The 23,449-nt window shown below is 37.0% G+C and overlaps 1 protein-coding gene across 2 annotated transcripts in view; it reads right to left on the bottom strand.

Annotated features, from left to right (window-relative positions):
* The window catches only part of LOC127648939 (fibronectin type III domain-containing protein 3B-like), a 241,630-nt gene that overhangs the window by 6,703 nt on the left and 211,478 nt on the right, over nucleotides 1-23,449 (bottom strand). For both annotated transcript variants that reach the window (XM_052133779.1, XM_052133780.1), the window contains exons 22-25: nucleotides 22,521-22,801; nucleotides 11,161-11,376; nucleotides 4,800-4,966; nucleotides 4,558-4,685 (exon numbers count right to left, since the gene is read on the bottom strand). In XM_052133779.1, the coding sequence (XP_051989739.1) occupies nucleotides 4,558-4,685; nucleotides 4,800-4,966; nucleotides 11,161-11,376; nucleotides 22,521-22,801 (792 nt within the window). The remainder of the gene's footprint in view (nucleotides 1-4,557; nucleotides 4,686-4,799; nucleotides 4,967-11,160; nucleotides 11,377-22,520; nucleotides 22,802-23,449) is intronic.

The raw sequence follows: 23,449 nt of genomic DNA, 5'->3' as shown, positions 1-23,449 counted from the left end.
TTAATTTATGAAAATACAATGGTTCGTTGTTGGTTCATTTTAGCAATAACTAATGATAACTTGAAAAAGTGTATGAATGTAGTTGACATTGTTAGAAGAATCAGCAATAAGGAACCAAATTGCCCATATCACCATGCAGTGCTAATACCACAGCTAAGTCAGAGGCTAAATATTGAGATCTTCAATGTTTATTCCAATCACATGGATGAGGTGCCACGGCACGGTCTGTTAAGACACGTTACATCAAGACTAGACATTTTGAATTGTTTGAACCAAAACAAAACTTGGAAATCCAGTGTCAACACTGCTAAAGCTCAACATAAATCCAAGACATTTTGTGGTGTACTACCGTTTATGAATAAAGCTACATCTATAAATTTTTGCTCTCTCCCCAAAGATTGCATGAGATTTGCATCTAAGTGTTTGTGGTAGAGAGAGAGAGCATGTAGGAGGAATAAAACACAAAGCCATTTGAGTTCTGAAGAGGATCTAAAACTGAGAGAAACAGCCTTCGTTATGACTGCTGGCAAAAAACAAGCCTATTACACATTGCTGAAAGCAAAAGAAAAGCTTAATAGAGTAAATAAAATAATTAGATTGGAAAATCAGCAAACGTGCTTATTTTGTATATAAATAAGTTAATAATTACTAAATATAATTTCAACTCTAAAATTCACAAATTTTAACTGAACAATCATTGCTAGCAAGCAATGAACAAAACAGCTTGCCATATTGTATTTGAAAGCTCAGTTACTCTATATTAAGTTTTTGTTTATAGAACTATTGCATAAATGCAATCAAGCCAATGAACTGAATATCAGAACAGCAGTAATTGCCGGAAGTTTTGTGCCTTTGTCCGAAACACAGCTATACTAATATTCTGTACAACAGCACTCTTGCATGTGTGATATTGCTTAAACAGCTAATAGGGCCATAATCCTGTCCATTTACAGAAATCCATCACTAACTAAAATATGGCGAGATGTTTGATAACAATCTGGATGTGCTTTCATAATGCAGGATAACATGCAAGTAAACTCCATTAGCTGTAAAATTAGGTGGGTGAAAATTATCTATCAGGGATAACACTGAGAAAATAGACACAGGCTATGTAACCCTACTGGTGTTGAAATCCTGCTGGGTCTATAGATTTGTGTGTGTATCATGTAATAGGAAGATTAAATGGAGACAGAGAGAGCTTTGAAGCAAAATTCCCAGGCATACTGCGTATCCACAGCCTCATCAACAGGGATACATTGAGACTCCAGAAACAGTGCAAATGGAAGGCAGGGTTAGGGTTAGGTTCCACGTTCCACATGCACTGCTGCTTACTTATCTTTACATGCAAGTAACACACTCATTACTTCTCACATACATTTCACCAGCTGACAGTACAAGGCACACATTAGCATAGCAACAGGAAACAAGCCAATATCTCTGCTTACATACATTATAGACAGCATGCAGTTGTTGGACTGGCAAAATATTTTTTTTTAAATAAATATTTGTATCTTGTTTTCAAGTAAAAATAGCTAAACACCCTTAAAACAGCTAGGACTTTATTTTAAGAATGTGAAATGTCAGAATAGTAGAGAGAATATTTCAACTTTTATTTCTTTCATCACATTCCCAGTGGGTCAGAAATGTACATACACTTTGTTAATAATTGGTAGCATTGCCTTTAAATTGTTTAACTTGGGTCAAATGTTTTGGGTAGCTTTCCACAAGCTTCTCACAATAAGTTGTTGGAATTTTGTCCCATTCCTCCAGATAGAACTGGTGTAATTGAGTCAGGTTTTTAGGCCTCCTTGCTCGCCCACACTTTTTCAGTTCTTCCCACAAATGTTCTATTGGATTGATGTCAGGGCTTTGTTATGGCCACTCCAATACCTTGACTTTGTTGTCCTTAAGCCATTTTGCCACAACTTTGGAGGTATGCTTGGGGTCATTGTCCATTTGGAAGACCCATTCATAACCGAGTTTTAAGTTCCTGGCTGATGTCTTGAGATGTTGCTTCAATATATCCACATAATTTTCTTTCCTCATTATGCCATCTATTTTGTGAAGTGCACCAGTCCATCCTGCAGCAAAGCACCCCCACAACATGATGCTGCCACCCCCATGCTTCATGGTTGGGATGGTGTTCTTCTGCTCACAAACCTCACCATTTTTCCTCCAAACATAATGATCATTATGGCCAAACAGTACAATTTTAGTTTCATCAGACCAGAGGACATTTCTCCAAAAATATATTTTTCCCCATGTGCACTTGCAAACTGTAGTCTGGCTTTTTTATGGCAGTTTTGGAGAAGTGGCTTCTTCCTAGCTGAGCAGCCTTTCAGGTAATGTTGATATAGGAATCAGTTTACTGTTGATATAGATACTTGTCTACCTGTTTCCTCCAGCATCTTCAAAATGTTCTTTGCTGTTGTTCACGTGATATGAGCGCGAAGCGATCCTCTGTGTTCCGCAACTGCTTTCGGGTCCTTGAATAATGTATAACGTGGGAGAAAGGGTAGCCAGTGGACTTTCTGGTGCCCTCCTAGGGTAAGATGGTGATCCCCTAGGGAGTTGGTGCCCTACGCAGACTGCATATTCTGCTTATAGGGAGTGGCGGTACTGTGCCGGAAGTTCATTTCCCCTGTCTCACAAGCTGCTGCCTGTCTGTAAGAAAGCTGGTGATCCACTGACAGATAGACATGGGAACAGAGAGTTGGTGTAATTTGTTCTAGTGAATAGCTGGGATGATGGTGTTGAAAGTGCTGAAGTCCACAAAATGGATCCTTGCATATGTCCCTGGTCTGTCCAGATGTTGCAGCATAGGATCCAATCCCATGTTGACTGCATCATCCACAGACCTGTTAGCTCGATAAGCAAACTGAAGAGGATCTAGAAAGAGTTCAGTGATGTTCTTCAGGTGGGCCAACACCAGTCTCTCAAATGATTTCATGACCACAGACGTCAGGGTGACAGGTCTGTAGTTATTAATCCTGTGATTTTGTAAAAAATTTTTGGGACAGAGATTATGATTGAGCGTTTGAAGCAGCATGGGTCTCCAGTGCTCTATTGACGATCTGTGTGAAGATGGGGCCAGTTGGTTAGCACAGGATCGAAGAGACGCTGGTGAGACACCATCTGGTCCTGAAGCCTTGTCTTTTGTTTCCGAAAAACCCAGCACACATCATCTTCACAAATCTTAAGAGCAGTTTGAGTAGCAGGAGGGGGGAGGAGGGGGTCAGGTGATAGCTCCATATAATACAAGTGATTGGTGACCAAATTTTAAAGCTCCAAAAAGCACAAAGGCAGCATAAAAGTTGGTTTTGGGTAAGAACAGACCAAAATATAACTCCATTTTCACTATAAATCATGAAATTTCAGTCTCTAGAAATGATCATGATTTCAAGCTCAATGACAATTTCTAATGCTTGACGCATGCACAAAGGTTGTTCTCACCCAAAGCCAATCGGATCACTTCATAAGACAGAGATTAAAACACTGGAGTCAATTAATTTGTGTTTTGCAGAAGAAACAAAAAGTCGGGGATAGCATGAGTGTGAGTAAATGATGAAATAATTTTAATTTTTGGGTGAACTATCCCTATATAATAACAGATATATATGTAATATATGTTCTCTGAAACCAAGTCTGTCTGTCTGTCTGTCTGTCTGTCTGTCTATCTATCTATCTATCTATCAGAGAAACAACTATACGCAGGAAGGGATATGACTAGCTTGTTTTCACCGTGACAAAAAGCATCCATGCACTTCCTCGAGAGACCTTACGGCCTTCACAACAAGTTTTGTTTGGTGTATTTATGGTGTAAAGGTTGATTCATTAATGTGGCCATTTAATCTAAGATCCTTTTGATTCATAACGATGGACAAAAATGTATGCAGTCATGACACTTGTGAAGTGAATGATAATGATAATACTACTCCCTTTGCCCCTCTGCACTCTGTCTTTTGATTTGTTGTTTTCCTTTATTACCAGAGTGTTTCCAAATCACAGAAATAATCAGTGAACCTTGAAATGCTTGCATTTTCAAGTACAAAATAACAACCCTGCATAGTCAACAAAGTGTTTTAAAATGCAGGCCATTCTTTTCTTCAATAGAACTGAGTATGATAGATGAGCCGGTCATATGCCTCTATCAAGCCATCAGCAATGGCATCAACATCAGCCGTAGAATACTAATACTTTCAGTCAGCACATATTTAGACATGTGAGATTCAACTCAAACACAAACCCCATCATTTTCAAACTCTGTTCATCAACTACGCAGATTAATATCTCAAACTAATTGTAATGAAAAAGCACCTAAAGCTTCAGTGGTCCAAAAAGTATTTGGACACTTGTAAGCCACAGTGAATGGCATTGAAAAGGTAAAAATGTTAGCGCTTAATTTCTTTCAAATAAATACCCTTTGGTTTGGTATTTTATCATCTAATGCAATAACGTTCCTATATTTGGAAGTGTGGCTTTAGTGTTCTGTTACTAAATTGTTACATTGTTACATTGGGGCCCCTGTGATTTAAGATGAGAAGTATCTGAACTCACCTGTTTGTATTCAGACTCTCTGGCCACCAGCACCTGTAGGATGTAGCTAATGGGGTCTCCTCTCATTGGTGGAATGCTCTCCCAACTGACCTCACAAACATTCCCTTCCAACTGTACCACTTTGGGGGCTAAAAGATAACAAACAAGGTTTGCTATAAACATTGAATATAGGCCAGTGCAGTGCATGAACACATATGTGGCATGAAACAATGTGTTGATGTGCTTGTAAGAGGATCATTTACCCTTGAGTGCTGGAGGGACAGACTTGGTGGTATGGAAAGTGTGTACTTCAGAGAAAGGGCCCTCTCCTGCCTCGCTCACAGCTTGAATCCTGATACAGTAGCTGCTTGATTCACTTAGTCTCTGTACCTTATATGTGTGGCTTGGGCCTCTGTAGATTGTGACAAACCTGAAAAAAATATATTTTATTTAGACTATCAGTCTAAATTGTGGACACACCTACTTATTGTTTATTAGTGTTATTTTAAGTGAATAACATGTATTATCTTGTTACAGTGGCATCTGTCAAGGGGTGGGATATATTAGGCAGCAAGTGAACAATCAGCTCTTGAATTTCATGTGTTTGAAGCAGGAAAAATGGGCAAGTGTAAGGATCTGAGCGACTTTGACAAGGGACAAATTGTGATGGCTTGACGATTGGGTCAGAGCATCTCCAAAACGGCAGGTATTGTGGGGTGTTCCTGGTATGCAGTGGCTATTACCTACCAAAAGTGGTCCAAGGAAGGACAACTGGTGAACCGGCGACAGGGTAATCAAGGCTCAGTGATGCATGTGGGGAGCGAAGGCTAGCCTGTCTGGTCCGATCCCACAAAATAATTGCTGAAAAACATAATGCTGGCCATGACAGAAAGGTGTCAGAACACACAGTGCATCGCAGCTTGCTGTGTACAGGGCTTCGTAGCCACAGACCAGTTAGGGTGCCCATGCTGACCCCTGTCCACCACTAAAAGCACCTACAATAGGCATGTGAGTGTCCGAACTGGACCATCGAGCAATGGAAGAAGGTAGCCTGGTCTGATGAAACAAGTTTTCTTTTAGATCATATGGATGCTGGATGCGTGTGCGTCATTTAACTGGGGAAGAGATGACAGCAGGATGCACTATGGGAAGAAGGCAGGCCAGCGGAGGCATTGTGATGTTCTGTGCAATGGTCTGCTGGGAAACCTTAGGTCCTGACATTCATGTGGATGTTACTTCGATATATACCACCTACTAAAATATTGTTGCAGACTACATACACACCTTCGTGGCAACGGTATTCCCTGATGGCAGAGGCCTCTTTCAGCAGGATAATGTGCCCTGCCACACTGCAAAAACTGATAAGAAATTGTTTGAAGAACATGACAAAGAGTTCAAGGTGTTGACTTGAACTCCAAATTGCCAAGATCTCAATCCAATTGAGCATCTATGGGATGTGCTGGATCAACAAGTCTGATCCATGGAGGCCCCACCTCGCAACATACAGGACTTAAAGGATCTTCTGCTAACGTCTTGGTGCCAGATAGCACATGACACCTTCAGAGGTCTTGTGGAGTCGGTCAGACTGTTTAGGCGGCACGAGGGGGACCTACATCATATAAACCATGATATAAAAAGTATAATTTACATCCTGGTGTTAGCATGATCATGGACACGAACTCCGTTTTATCTGCATATAGGGCAGGAATTGAAGATTGAATTTATATCCATTTGGCGGAGACACACTGATGTGGCCAAGTGTAAATGGAATGTGCTTATTCAATCGGATGGCAATCCGATCAGTAAAAACACATGAAGTGACGTAGTTTAAACACATCCTATCTGTTCCAACTCATCCATATCAAAGTATATATTTTTTAAAGAAATGAATGTTAACATTTGATAGTTAAATTCTTTAACCCTTGTGCATCAATTAAAAAAAGTTACACATAGGTTCATTATGGACAAAAATGGCCATGTCCAAAAACTGTCATAAAAATATTATAGATTTATATTGTTTTTCACTTTCACTGACATAATTTTTTTAACCAGCATCAGCTCTAATCATAATGACCAAACATTCATTCATTTTTAGAATTTTAACCCTTTAAATGCTGGTTTGTTTACATAATGCCACTGTTGTATTTTTAGGAAAAAATGAAAAATAGTAATTATTTTCAATTTAATAGATGCTAAGCAGAATGTTTTTTCTTTGATTATTAGAGCCTCGGATATGTCAATGATTAACAACAACATTCATTTTGATGCTTTCATATTTTTTATGCAGTATCAGATTTAAAAAAAAGCTACCACTTAGGTCCATAATGGACAAAAATGGCCATGTCAAAAAAGTGTCATAAAAATATTATAAAATAATATTTTTTTCTACTTTCACTGACTTATATTTTAACCAGAATCAGTTCTAATCATAGTTACCAAACATTCATTTATTTTCAGAATTTTAACACTTTAACAACAACATTCATTTTGATGCTTATACAGTATCAGATTTTTTAAAAAAGCTACCACTTAGGTCCATAATGGACAAAAATGGCCATGTCAAAAAAAGTGTCATAAAAATATTATAGAATAACCAGCATCAGTTCTAATCATAATTACCAAACATTCATTTATTTTCAGAATTTTAACACTTTAAACGCCGGTTTGTTTACATAATGCCACTGTTGTTTTTTATAAAAAATATAATAATTATAATTATTTTCAATTTAATAAATGCTAAACAGAATTTTTTTTATTTTTATTATTAGAGCCTCAGACACATACAAACCACACTCTGAAATCCATACCAACACACTCACACAATTATATATTCATAATGTATCTAATTGGCTCTATAATATGCATAAGCCAAAAACAGCAGAAAACAACAACAAAAGCGATGATATATGCCAAACCTGAAAAAATGGCACGATCTGGTAAAAAATATTTAAAATGTAAATTTTGAAGCCTTGCCAACATAATGAAAGCATGTTAAACAAGATTGCATAATTGTATAGTTAAATGGCACTGGGATTAAAAATCGCAGTTTTAATGGGTTTCAATGTGCCATTTTTGTCCAAAACGACACTAAGAGGGAGTATTTTGTGTAACTAGTGCAAAAAATATATTTTTTAAAGAAAATAGGGTGAAATATTAAAATTCCAATAAAAATTCACACCTGTGGAAAATTTTATGCAGTTAGCATTAACACAGACAAAGTTATCAAAAAAACAAAACTGAAAAAGCCAAAAATGTCCACAAGGATGCACAAGGGTTAAAAGATAAAAACAACCAAAAATATCAGTAAATCACAAATCAAAATTTAGGGGATGCTCTTTTACTCCTATTTTCATGAATGTAAGACAAACAAAGGACATAGTAAATCAGCCCCAGACTTTTTTTTAAATACAATCTAACCTTTGTATTTTCTCAATTACATTAAATTAGGTGAAAACATCTGGTATTGGCAGACAGCTCTAGGTAACAGCCGATCATGCTCTGTGCCATCCTAGCAAAAAATCAGTCCAATACACAAACCCCTCGAGTCAAAATGGAGAATAAAGCAACAGCTGGTATTTAATGACTGCTTCCAGAGGCATGTTGCCAATCTCAAAGTATTCCTGCCAGCTTGATGTCTAACTAATAAGATGATAATGAACCAGTGACCTAAAGTTAATACTTAACGTCTTTTTTAAAGCCCTGTCAACCTGGGCATTGGTAAAGGGAGAAAATTAGCTCTCTTCATCATATTTGATTTCATGTTGCCATTGCATCTCCATCCAAGGCTGGCTTGTTTTGGATTTGGTTTTTAAGCAGCTGGCTAGGAATCATAGGCTGCATCTGAATTTCTGTACTGAATTTGACGAAACTCATCCGCTGATGAAGTTCGTTCTTTAAGTATGCAGGTGTGTAGTATAAAATTCCCAGACATAGTACATCTGCCAGGTAGGCACTATCTTTTGCCTGGTATGTTCTATGACCTATGACGTTATAACAACAACCACAACACAATTTAATTGGTTTCCTTTTTTATTCTGTCAGCTCTTCAGTTTGAAGTGTTGACTGGTTGCACACTTCAAAATCTCAAAAGATGAAGTAAGCCATACATGTATTGTTAGTCTCTACAGTCTCATGCATATTGTGTAGCAGGAAAGTGTACATATTAAGGAGGCATAATCCTTCATGTGGACACAAACGAATATTACTAAACAAGTCCAGCTTCAACATGTGGCACCAAATGGATTATAAAACTCAATCCAGAAGAAAGGATTTTTCAAAAAGAAAGAAAAACACAAAAGGAGGGGTGCAAAGAGAAGTGGTCTGACACAATATCTGCTATTGTTCATTTGATGGATAGTACATGTGTGGTTACTATGGCAATCTGAATTCTCCAGATTCCGCTGCCAGCATTACATTTTGATTAAGCAACTGAAGCAATTATCATAAGCATACAAAGAAACAAAGAATTGTTTACCAAACTCTTATACACACCGGTTGTCACGATTCACTGTTGTCTGCCCTGTGTTTCTCCCCTGTAATCTGTTCCCGGACTACACTTCCCATAATTCCCTGCTTTCATCACTGCCAATACTGAACAGAAATCAGGGCATTAAATACACAAAGACTAATGAGAACTTTAAACACAGGTAAGGAACAATGAGGGACAGCTGGCAGTGATGAAAGCAGGGAATTATGGGACGTGTAGTCCGGGAACAGATGACAGGGGAGAAACACAGGGCAGACAACAGTGAATCGTGACACCGGTGGTGGTAATTGAATCTTAGGACTTTAGTAAATATTGTGATTACTCTGCTTTTATCTGAGTTTTTGTACAAGGTCACGAAAAAATTATGTTACCAATTGATATCCCCCTGTTTGATACATCTACATCTGTGATGTTTAATTTTCATTGTCTACACAGAATAAGACATATAGAATGACTGAATGCCTAGTTTAGGCCTTAACTTCACAAATATTAATATAAAATGAATTTACTGTATTTAATATTAATGACTGGTGTTTCTGTTTTTTTTTTGTGTGTGTGTTTTAACACCATACAAGCTATTTTCATGGCAAAAAACAGGTTAAAATATAATAAAAGATACAATCATTAAAACAGTTCCCTTAAGGTATTAAAAGCACCACAAGCCAATAAAATATACTTCAGAGACAGCAGACTCTGTCACGTGGCATAAAACGGGGGATGCTATTTAGTAATTGAATTTGGTAAAAAAAAAAAAAAAAGATACAAATGCTTCCGCCAAATCATCCTTTGAAGCACGTTACAAACATCCTAAAGAGAATAATTACAAAATTAACCAGATTAACACAAAAGTGCTGGATGGGAATTCATTATGTTTTTGTTAGATTCCCATCTGTCAGGCTTGTTACCCCCTCACAAAGACATCCAATATGCCAGTTTGCCAAAGAAAACAATCAACAGTTACAATTAAATTAGGTTATGAGCCACACTGTGAATTGTGTAGGTTAAAAGTGCAGTGGCCTGACTGCAGTACATGTGTGTCTGGTAAACACTTTCTCCTATCCTAGCTTAATATGCAAAACCAACTACAAGCAAATCATTTGTAGGTTGAATGCAGCAAAAAGTGTAAACACTTCTTTTTTGTTACACTATTAAACATTACTCTGTTTGTTTGAGTGTCCTGGCCAGCCTAACACAGCAACTTTGAGTTTGAGGCGTTGAGGCAATAATTTTAGCAATTCATTTGGTGACGTTTTTGCGACAAATATTACACACTTTTAATTACTTATAATAGTACCTTGTAGCATCCACTGACAGTTCACCTAGACCATGTTAAATCATTGTTCACCGTCTGCTCACAAAAATGTAATACATTTTTTCTTCTAGCTGTGCATCTACAAGGGATGTGCAAAACTACACATTGTCAAAACTGACTAGTCATTGGGTTGTCTGAATTATTAGTTAACTACTTGGACTTAAGAAAACTCTGAATTATTAGGGTCTGACAGAACCAGATCAGACAGTTTTATAGGGGGTGTAAAAAAAATAAAAAAAAGACAAGAAAACATGTGCTTTTAAAAGTTTGATTATTTTTAACTTGACATGTCATGTTAAAAATGCAATGCTCATGATGCACAACACTGAAAATAAGAGTAAGATGCGCCCTAACAGCCAAAAGTAACCATCTGCATTTTTATGTATAGATCTACCAACAAAAAATGCGGTCTGAATCCAAGAAAGCACAGCCTCAATAAAGTAAATAACAGATTTACAAATAATTACGCTAAATAGCTTTGATCTTTAAAGCTATATTATAATTTTTGTTTGCAGAAAACAATCATAGTCACCACAGAAAACAGAGCCCCTAGGATTAAGTATAATAATGGGAAAATTGCTCATAGCAGGTGATTTAAAATCTAAGGTACAGCATGCTAAAACCATCTCTGAGAAATTATGTTTCTAAATTCATCCCCTTTACAGCATCACCATTAAAAATATTAGGGTAAAAAATAAAATCTACAAAGACAAGTCGGATTAAGTAATCAACTAGTCGGTTGTTGGACAGCTTGTTGATTAGTTGACCATCATGCCCTTCTACACCATCTATAGCTGTTTATAAGGCATGATAGAGATAAACTCACCTTCTGTTCTTGTCCTCCATCTGCAGGTTGTAGATCATCTCATCTCCAAGTAGGCTCCTGGCATTGCTGTTGTCTCCCCATTTCAGTTTGAGGCTTTGGGGTCCAGCAGCAGTGCACTCCAGTCTGGGAGGGACAGGGGGCAGCGGCCGGGTGCGGGCCAGCAGGGGAGAGCACAGGGGACTAGCACCGATCTCATTCACTGCCTGAATCTGCAGACTGACACATCACAGAGAGACTGATTACAACTAACATCTCACTTCTTATTAATTCATTATGGTGTTTTATATGGAAGTAACTTTCTTAGCAAAACATGTGAATTAAACACTACTACAGTTGGTTTTCTTGACTTCAAATCATACTGGGACATCATTGATTATTAAAATAATTTAGCTTATCAGTAAAAATATGTAAATGTCTTTAAAAATAAAAACATCTAAATGCATTTGCTATTGGGGTAAGAAAAACAAACTTAAAGAGGCCCTATTATGCTTTTTGGGATTTTACCTTTCCTTTAGTGTGTAATAGCTGTTTGTGCATGTAAAAGGTCTGCAAAGTTACAAAGCACAATGTCCACGCAAAAGGGAGTCATTCTCTCCCACAAACAACACTGCTCAAGAACTACAAGAAACAGCTGGATTGTAGTCCACCACCATATCCTGCAAAGTATCTACATCAATATGCATCACCTTTGCATAATGCTCGCCTAAGGACTACTTTGGCCCACCCTCAAACAAACGTAGTTATAGCTGAGGCCAGGATGAGTGTAGTGTAGTTGCCATGTCGAGAAGACAATGTTTTTTTTTCACTGCAAAAGCAAAACCGATTTGTTTGGACTTCCAAAGGTAGACGAACTGAAGAATCAATGGTTACAATTTATCAGAATTATTTATCAGTGCAACCACAACCAATGCCAGATTTTCAAGGCTGTTACTCCTGAAAGATGGTGCAGTTCCAATTTGTTGGGACAATCTGCGCTTCAGGATCACAACCTGTAATTATGCTTGATTATTTGTGGATTTTTCTTCTACAGAGAGTTCAAATGCAGAGTTTTGTGTTGTTGCTACGGTGTAAACCCAGTGCACATCTGTAGGCCTCTGCTAACCTGCTAGCTAATGTTACTGTGTTGAAATAGTTTTGCTAATCAGCTGCAGGCCCACTTTTACCTACAGTTGTATAGAATTATGCAGAGTGTTTGTCATTCTTACTATGAATAGTGATCAAGTGTGGAGATGGATTTATTTTTACAAACAGTAATTTTACATCTGCAATCCACAGTAGCGCTCGGCTAACTTGCAATGTAATGTTATTGTTTTGGAAAGGGTTTACTATTCAGCTGTGGGCCGGCTTTTACCTAAAACTGTGTAACAAAATGGTCAATCTCAAGAGGCTCAAGTCTTGCTTGCGAAGGTGGTTCAGGTCAATCAGTTTATTCTTCCAAACTTTCATTATCAGACTCAAACTGGTACGGCAAAAACCGATGCAATTCTTACCAGAGTTACAACAGTGTTTACAGCTGTTAAGGAAGCCTGAAACTCAGTTATGGTAAGGGGCACTACATTTCCTACACACGCTCTACGCGGTTGATCAATCAATACAGACTAGGCCAGCTGACATATCAGTGCCGACTAGACTTTTCGTAAAGGGGGGCTTTAAAGAGACATGACCTAATTTAGAGCATTTGAGCCAGAGGATGTAAATACGTTTAGCAAAATTGTACAGTATGAGAACAATAACGTGTTTTTTTTTTTACATTAAAGCATGTAAACCTATTCTAGTATACCCCCAAAATAAAATCATGAACCAGTAAATTAGTATAATATGGGCTTTTTAAAGATTCTCTCTAAAAAGATTCTCTGAAGTCTAAATATCTTATGCAATTTTCCTTCTCAAGCATATGCATCTTGCTTTAGGAACGTTTAGACAATTTAAAACAAGACAAAATACAATTCTCATTATAAAAATGAGTTGCAGTGTTGGTATAGACCATAAGTAAGTTAGGTGCTTTCACGTGGTTTATAGAAAGCAACATATACTGAGACTGGGTCTTTAACTACCACCAGGACAGTGAGCAATGACACATACAGTAGCAGTCTGAGTAATGTGCACAGTGTGAAATTATTCCTTATTCCACAGAGGTAATATTTCAATATGGCCATCATATTTCTTGAAGCGTGAAATTGTAGTGTCGCACAAAACGTAACGCCAGTGGTTAGCATTACACAAGTTAGGAACAAAGAGAAAGCTGTTTCTATATTTCAAGATTTAGTTGTATAAGGGGCAGTAAGAACAGACTTTATCTGACCTTTAACACAAGTGCTCAGCATAGAGACAAAGCAGCCTTGCAGCTTAAATCAATAACTCATTAACAAGTAGTACTAAATAACCCTTGTCTTTCATCAAAACCTTTCAAAGACATGCCACTGCACTGAAACAAAACCCTTTCTCTGAATGCATTTAAATAATTTCACCTCATATTGAATTATAATGTTGTTTTTTCATGTTGGAGACTAACTTACGGTATATAAAAAAAGAGATGCTTCTAATGCAATTAATTATTTTTCTTTGGTGTTACAATTGCTTAGCTATTTTCTAAAGTAGCTTTTCCAATTAGAATGTAGTGGTACAGCATGACAAATTGCTTCATTGCTGCTTGAATTTCACATTTTATTGCACATGCAAGCTATTGATAAGGCACTTTCCTGGAATGTCTGACCCCGTTCACACCTGACCCCATTTACATGTGGTATAAGATGCATTTCGGACTATCTGATCACAAGTGTTCAGTGCTAAATACAGGTCTAAATATTGTCTAAATCGTTTTGTAATCGGATCACAACAACTTCAATTGAAGGTAGTCAAAAACGCATGTGGCCACATCACATTTAAGGTGTAAATCTTTCCTGAATACATCTCAGACAGCAGCGAAGCTCACCCCTTGACCTGTCAATCAACCACTGTGCTAAAACGAGTTAAAACTTTGCTGGTTATGTGCAGCTTTAAAAGGAAATAACCGCCCGATCATAAAAAAAAAAAAAAAACTAATGCATACAGAAGCATGGATTTTAATTAATTAATTTAATCCCATAGACTAAATTCATTTTCAACGATTATTTATACAATTTTAAAGACAGACCTACAGTGAGCTACAAGTTTGTTTTTCGATTGTAAATGCTTCTGCTTAAGATATCTGTCTGTTTTTTCAACTTCGTTGCTTAAAAATTGTGTTTGATAGCGTAATTTATGGTAAACAACTACATTTCACATGGTAAATCAGAGAAAGATCCACCAATCAGAGAACTGCAGCCAACAACAAAAAATGCAAAACATACTTTGTAGCAGCCGTGCGCTCCCATGATCAGAATCAGAATTTGAATCAGAATCAGCTTTATTGCCAAGTATGCTTACACATACAAGGAATTTGTCTTGGTGACAGGAGCTTCCAGTCTACATGATGCACTGCAAATGACGTAAACAAGTCGATCTCCCTTCAACCTTTAACTACTTATATATTTGTACATTTTTTAGAACATTTTGCATAAACATCAAATATATTGTTTCTATACTTATAAACAACAACAACCTAAAATCAATAGTTTTACATATTTCCATAGTTTTATATTCAATTACATCATTCACAATGCTTCATGGGAATGTAGTTTGTGCCCTCATGAAAGACGGTAAGTACACAGCCTTGAGAAATCAAATCCAATGTTCTCGTCACACCCTGTCTACTGAGATACTTTCATCTGATTGATTTTTGAAGGCAGGTATCCATCGCTGCCTATCACGTCCCACAATCCTGTGCGCACATACAGTTTTCGGATCCGATTTGAGCTTTGGCCATGTTCAAATATTTGTGCGTCTAGACCGTATGCAATCGCCTGACCGGAAGTGATGTATTCATTCAAAACTATCAGCGCGAAGTAAGAAATATCAATGGATTTTGACTTGAACTTTATTCTAAATGCTTCCTACTTCTGTATTTTGGACAATTATGAATGTAGAATTCAGAAATTATTGTTTACATTGCAAATAGATCACAAAAAGCATTTGTAATTACACTAAATGTGTGATTAAATGTGTACGTGCCATTTATTTATGCACACAAACCACATCTACAAATATCTGCTTCCTAATTGCTCAATTATGGTTGTTGTTGCAGTAAATTATCATAATAATAACTATAAAAAGTATTAATAATAATCGTACTATTAATAATAAATACTAAATTAATATTAATCATGAATTTCATTTCATTTTTCCATCTGCGATTGTGTGAACAAAATCACACAGTAAAGTCATTCTGAGGTGAAATGTTGCCCTAAATAAATAAAATCCATTGCTAGCAAAATTAATGTTCAACATGAGGGGAAATAGATACAACAGTCATATGTGAATGAGGACGACAATGAAAAGGCGGCTTTATGCTTGGCATCTATCAGCAGTGCCAAGCTATGTCTCCGGAAGCTACTAGAAATTCTGCCATGCCATGGAGCGCAACTCGCATAGATTTCCAATAAATTTGATTAAAATCATAAATCAAATCATTATCAAAAGAACATAGATTGTTACTCTAGCCATCACAGGATGATATATTGTGTATATGTTTCTTTCATATAGCCTACACAATGTGTTTTCAGTTACAAGTATGTCTTTTTGTGGTTTGAGAGCTTGAATGAATCCCATTCAATGCAACAGATAGAGAAACTGCATAACTAACATCACCATTTCTAACCATTCAGTTTGTGCAGTTACACCAGTTTCATACACTAACCTGCAAACTCATCAACGTCACTTTATTTATTCCTGAAGAAGGGAAAAACCTTGACGTCCGGTGTGCGACCGTCTTAAGTATTCAAGTCTGATGTGGACACCCTAATTGAGATCCTCATTGCTTTTGTGCCAGATAAATACTACTAAATAAATAACAGAAAGAAAACGTAATCTGACTAAGCTACTTTTTGTTCGTTTGTAGTGTAGCTAAGTACTATAAAAAGTGAAGATGTACTGTAGTTTAATCAGAAGAAAAGTACACAGCCTTTACATACATGATGTTTTGCAGTTTCATTGATAATTATGAAGAACATGTCTGTTAGGAGTATGGCTTTAAAACAACACCCAGAACAGGTAAACAATCAAATACTTTCAGCATCTAGATTTATTTTTGAAACAAGCAGAATGTCAACAAAGACACGTGGTGACTACAAAAACAGGTGTGTGCTGTTTGTATTCTTAGTATTTCCTGCTGTGTTGCAACTGCTGTTCATTCAGGAGGTGTGCAGATTACTCATAGGACACTCATTTGAGCAGCTTCATCTGAATATGCATGTATGGATGTAGCGTAGCAGGCTTCATATCTGTTTATCAAAAGGTTTAACAGATGTGCCCTAGCTTTACTGTCAACCATGTGTAACACTATTACATTTTCAAACAAGAACAGACACAAACATATACATTCAACAATACCAGCACAGCCAGTCTTCCCTGCGGGCTTTGTGCCTAAGGTCGAATAACAGCCATGTTGATAAAATGTATATTGCTTAAAAATGCAATTGTTTTTATTTTTGGTAAGATTCCAGCCTGGTTTAGACTATTTTGAAGAGATTTGCCTGATGTAACCTCAGTGTGAAATGAGTTGTGGCTTATCACATCACACACATCACAGTGAGAAGTAATCAGCCACTTCACGCACAGGAGAACCCAAGGAAATCACTGACTTGCGAATGCTAATAACTTCATTAACTTTCACCTTGCTAAACTCAATCATATTTATATTTGACAGTTGTGAGACCTGCAACGCTTCGTGTAGGATGCCATCACTCAAAATGGCTTTTAAAAATGGAAGGGTTGGGAAGTCTGAACTTGATTTAACAGCCGCACAGGAGAAGTAGAGCTCTGCCAGCAACAACCAGACTGGTTGACATTTAACAGAAAACAAAACATATTTTAACCTTTCACAATATTTCATTAGCCTTTACGCCCATAATGACACAAGACGTAATCGATTTCTGACCTATCAAATGATCATACAGTCTGCTTTACACTGGACCTAACTAAATCCCTCTGACCACACTTCTAAATGATTAGGTCTTGGAGTGATTTAACATCTACACTACCGGTCAAAAGTTTAGATACACTTACTCAGTCTTTATTATTTTTATTTGCCACATATTAGTTTAATAATGAAGTCTTCAAAACTATGAAATAACAAATAAAAGCATGGGAATTACAATATGAAATATTTAAGCATAAACATTTAGATAAAAAGGTTTTTAAAGGAATATTTTCGGTTCAACACAAGCTAAGCTCAATCGACAGCATTTGCAGCATAATGTTGACTTCCACAAAAATTTATTTTGACTTGACCCACTTTTTCTTTACAAGAAGTACAAATCTGGGTTACAGTGAAGCATTTACAATGGAAGTGAATGGGGGCCAAACTGTAAACTTTAAAATACTCACAATTTCAAAAGTATAGCCACAAGATGTAAACAATATACATATTAAAATGATTTTAGTGTAAAAAACTAAACACTTACTAACCTTTTATGTGTAAAGCTATAATCCATTGTAAGTGCTTTCTTTAAAGAAAAGGAAGAATGAGTCGAAAAAAAATGTCTGTGGTAATCATCATAATGCTACTAATGCTGTCAATTGAGAATAACTTGTATTGACCATGGAATATTCCTTTAAGACTTTAAGAAACACAAATTCAAGGGTGTTCAAGGGCCAGTGCATGCTGCTGTATTGTTCTGGTTTTATAGAAAAAATAATAATGTAGCTCTACTTGACATGCACGTAATGTAAAACTGACCACAACCTTACAGTTTGTATGGAAGTGAACCTATTCTTTTTAATATTTGAATTAGTCTAAAACCTTGGTTTCTCTGATAGAACAGGTTAAATAAAGCACAGCAGGGTCAGATGGATATAACGGAGGTTACGCTACAATTAAGACAGTCATAATGTCGCCAGTAGATTACCGAGATAGTTTGGTATCAGATAATGAAATCTATAGACTGGACCTCTGCTTTCTGTTTTGGTTTAGACCAAAATAAATAAATAAATACAACTCCACATACAATAATGTCAATATAAAAAAATGACAAAAGAGGGCTGTACTAAGATGTACAATGACGTAAGCACAATGAGTGTGGTAAGATGCATGGCTACAAATGAGAGGAAGCCCAAAAGCAAAGATAAATGCAACAGATGGAGAATATGGAGAATTACCAGAAAACTAAAGAAAATCAAATATAATCTTTCCCACACATCATGAATATGCAATGATTATATCAAGAAAAGCTAAAAAACATAACATGATATTTATTAATATGCATCAGATTAGTTTTCCCCCCTGCAGTATTTATAAATGTCACAAAATATAAACAACTGCTAGTTTTAGCCAATGTTGACCTGTGTTGCTATAACAATAAGGTTCATAATCATACTCTGCTTTAACCCACTCATCAATAGAGCTATTCAAGCTTGTAGTCCAAAAACCCAGAAGATCATTTTTTTAACTTATGAGTAAAATAAGGTCTGTGGTAAACATTACTTGATGATACGTGGACATTTTGTTCTACAACATGAATTACACACAGTCATACTTTAAACATACATTTTGAAGCCAGTGTGCATTTTGTTTTAAAAGTATGTAATTAAATATGGCATCAAAATTCACGTTTGAGGTATGACTATGTTGTAGAATAAAGTGACCACGTATCAACAAGTAATGTTTACCTCAGACCTTATTTTACTCTTTTTAATTTAAAAACCCCATTATAAAAAATAGGAAAATCCAGAGGGAACCCATGGTGAATTAGACGTGCGGATTCGCCTACAAATTGACAAAGTTGATTTTCAGGGGAAATTTTTCCACATGTGAGGGTATATTCATTTTATATATATATATATATATATATATATATATATATATATATATATATATATATATATATATATATGAAAAACATGGCATATCTTTTATGGAAAAATCTTTAATTGAATCAGTTAAACAAAATAAATTCTAAACTAAATCTGCAAATGTCTTTTAACTATAATGTCAAATTGAAGTCAAATACAAAATCTAAATATAATATTGCGACACAAAACATTTTAGAATACATTTCAAATATTTGACTGGTCACTATGTTAGATTATACAGCTCTAATATCTTAATGTAATCGCTGTATCAATTTTTGGAATTATTGGGAATGTTTCCTTTTCAAATCTGATATAGTACAAGTAGTTTTCATTAAAAACACTTTATATTAGCTACACATTCAACAGCATCTAAAGGTGCGTACACACTGCCAGCGACTTTGTCGCTGCAGGTCGCCAGTGGCTGGCGGTGAAGTAGCTAGTGGGTGTTCCCACTACTGGTTGCCTAGTAACGTTTATAAATGACATTCACGGATGTCATTCCATTGCTGTTGACAGCGAATCTCTTTTCTTGCCACTAAAAACAAACATTTTGGAGGGAAATGACTAAATATAAATGGAATCAGTACATAAAATGCTTTATATCAAAGATGAATGAGAAACCAGGCGTGCTGTTTGCCATAGCGGCTGTTTATCTGCGGCGAAAATGCAAATGCCGGTCTGTCTGAGTCCATAAAATCCCCGCGATCTCAGATACACCTTTCCACACAGTATTTTCTTAAAAATGTCCTTGTACGTGGGAAGAGACATATCATAGAGCACTGGAAAATTTCTAACAGCAAGAATTAGCCTTTCATCCATCTTTCCGTTACTGCAGGAGCTGAGAGAGAGAAGGATCACGTGAGCTCTCCCGTCTTCTCTCCTATTGGCTGTCGCTTCCGTTAGTCGCTCTTCATTTGAATAAAGTTGAACTTGTGTCGCCGGAAGTCGCTGTGCTCTCATTGAAAATGAATGGTATGGAGTCGATGTCGCTGGCAGTGTGTACGCACCTTAAAATTGAGCATCTGACAGCTACAGGTCAGAACAGTTTTTTCAAAAGGGAATAATCGCATAAATAAATAGGCCTAGAATTAAATATATCAAATGTTAAAAATTAGTAATATTTGCATTCTTGCCCGCAAGCCCTGGTTCATTTCTGACCTTGGAGGACAGAGGGAAACATTCCGCACATGCGGACGGGAGGTGAGATGAAAATGAAAAAATAAGTCCTGTGCAGGCCTCTAATTCAAGAGCCATAATCAAAGCTTTCAGACAAAAACATCGGTTGCATAAGTGTTTGATAGAGACACTGATATGTGTTCTGTGGTGGCCCCATGCAGAGATAGATGGCCTGTTATGGGCCACGCTCTATAGATGCACACACAAACTCTGCCCTCTGGCCTTTTTTCATTAACACACTGCTGTTTACCCACTGCTCTCCTGGGCAGGGGGTGGGGGGTGGGCAGCGTTGGTGATATGGTTTTGGCGTCACACTTTGCTTAAATGGACAACACTGGCAGCCGAATACAAATGAGCCCCGAGATGAAGCATAACTGCGCTCTGCAGGATGTCGATTTGGCTCATAGAGAATCAGAAAGCCAAGCGGTTGTTGGTTGTTAGTACGTATTTTCTGTCCACTGAGCATGAAAATCAACATGCGGCCATTGTTAATCTCTTTAACTAATTAGGTACATTTCTAATACAATGTCCATTTTGCTTACATATAAAATAAATTCTCTCTCAGCTAATGCTCTTAATTATAAAGCAACCTTCTAGGCAACACTTCTTCAAATATGTTAATTCTAACTTTTTTAGTTTATCATTAGTTTTTCATCAAATTGTTCCCATTTTAGCTTTTAATTTAAATTCAGTCTATTCCATCAATTAATGTCTTGAAATGACATATATTATGTTGCATATACAGTATATTTGTGTTACATTTTTATAGTTTACTGGCATAATTTGTCTAATCGGTCCGTCTCTTTAAGACTAGCGGAATCAGCCAGTAAGTGCATATAACGAGAAAAGACATGCGTAATTCCTTTAGCACATCCATGTCATTTTGTTGTTTTTAATCAACAACTGACTGTGAAGAACAGAAAGGGTATTAAACGAGACATTATTCAATGATCTCGTCTTTGGACACACAGAACGATTCAAACCAATTCTTAAACTTTTACTCTCAGCACAATGTGAAAGGACTTCTGTGCTAATAACGTCTTCTCCACTATACTTCTCAATCACTGGTGAGTGAAATCTGAACGTTTACTAGCCGGAGGCTAATCATAGACATTTTAAGTCACATAGCGTGAGATTTGGTAGCACGTGCGAGTGATTTACTTGCATTATAGTGGGTTGCCACATAGAGTTAAAGATCGATCTTGGGATTCAAGTATCGATATAGAGATCATTCAAGCGAAGATCACGATGTATCGAAAAATGTATATTTCTACCCAGCCCTACCAACAACTAAAAGATGTTATTTTCATTGACTAAAACTATATGCCACAGTAAAACTGACTAAAATTAATGAATATGACATGACAAAATATTGACTAATATTAAAAGGATATTTTCATCAAAAGACTAAAACTATGACTAAAACAAAAAACTGTAACACATTTACACTGGATGCGGCAAATAGCTTGTTCTGATGTATCCCATGGTTATGAATCCAGTAAATACATGATATGCGCAAATACTATGCATAATGAAATGCATATTTTCATGGTATGTCACTTGAAGACTTGCTTTGTTTAATGATGAAAATGTAAATAATGGAGTGGTGGTGGTGTAGTGGTCTAAGCACATAACTGGTAATCTGGTAATCAGAAGGACATTGGTTTGAACCCCACGGCCACCACCATTGTGTCCTTGAGCAAGGCACTTAACTCCAGGTTGCTCCGGGGGGATTGTCCCTGTAATAAGGGCTCTGTAAGTCACTTTGGATAAAAGCGTCTGCCAAATGCATAAATGTAAATGATATGTTATAACATAAATATCTAAGATTGGAGATTCTGCGCTTTTTTGATTCACTAATCAAATGTAAGCAAATTTGTTACATTGTCCATATGACCTCTTTTTCTACTCTTTTTTTTTTTTTTTTTTACAAAAGATCTGACTTCCATTGAAGCACACATGATGCTTTTTGGCATATTCTTAAATCATGTGATAAACATGATATCATGGGATAACATTGATCATCAAGTTTTGCAAAAACATGTAAAGTCCATGCCAGCTCGAGTGCTTACCAAATACTAAGAAATTCTGACATTCATGTACACTTTTCAAACCAAATTTTCACTCAAATTGTTATGCAGATATTATCATTTGTAATGAAAACAATGTTGTTAAAAATGAACACTTTTAACTGACTTTTGAACACCTATGTGTATGTGTTGTTTAGGTGTGTATGTAGCTGCATCTGTATCATTTACCTGTAGTCACTGTCAAGCTGTAGGTTCTGCAGCAGATGGCAGGTGCTCTTTCCCAGGCTGATGAGTTCCTCTCCCAGTTTGAGAATGTAAGAGGTGATCTCTGCTCCATTGCTGCAGGGTTCATCCCATTTCAAAGCCAGGCACGTGGAAGGAGAGTAAACACCACTGTCTGTGGGGTCGTGCTCAAGTACATAGAATACTGAGACTGGGTCGGGCACGGAGGCGGGGGTTTGACAGCACACCTGCTCACTGTATGGGCCTGCACCTGCCTGATTTGCCGCCTTGAGAAAAGGGACAAAATAAAACTTATGGTGTGCTATAGTAATATACACTCACCTAAAGGATTATTAGGAACACCATACTAATACTGTGTTTGACCACCTTTCGCCTTCAGAACTGCCTTAATTCTACGTGGCATTGATTCAACAAGGTGCTGAAAGCATTCTTTAGAAATGTTGGCCCATATTGATAGGATAGCATCTTGAAGTTGATGGAGATTTGTGGGATGCACATCCAGGGCACGAAGCTCCCGTTCCACCACATCCCAAAGATGCTCTATTGGGTTGAGATCTGGTGACTGTGGGGGCCATTTTAGTACAGTGAACTCATTGTCATGTTCAAGAAACCAATTTGAAATGATTCGAGCTTTGTGACATGGTGCATTATCCTGCTGGAAGTGCCATCAGAGGAGGGGTACATGGTGGCCATAAAGGGATGGACATGGTCAGAAACAATGCTCAGGTAGGCTGTGGCATTTAAACGATGCCCAATTGGCACTAAGGGGCCTAAAGTGTGCCAAGAAAACATCCCCCACACCATTACACCACCACCACCAGCCTGCACAGTGGTAACAAGGCATGATGGATCCATGTTCTCATTCTGTTTACGCCAAATTCTGACTCTACCATCTGAATGTCTCAACAGAAATC

This window comes from Xyrauchen texanus, chromosome 9, assembly GCF_025860055.1.
Source record: "Xyrauchen texanus isolate HMW12.3.18 chromosome 9, RBS_HiC_50CHRs, whole genome shotgun sequence".
NCBI classification, from domain to species: domain Eukaryota; kingdom Metazoa; phylum Chordata; class Actinopteri; order Cypriniformes; family Catostomidae; genus Xyrauchen; species Xyrauchen texanus.
The sequence above is the reverse complement of the archived record's forward strand: the minus strand, read 5'-3'. Positions and strand labels throughout refer to the sequence as shown.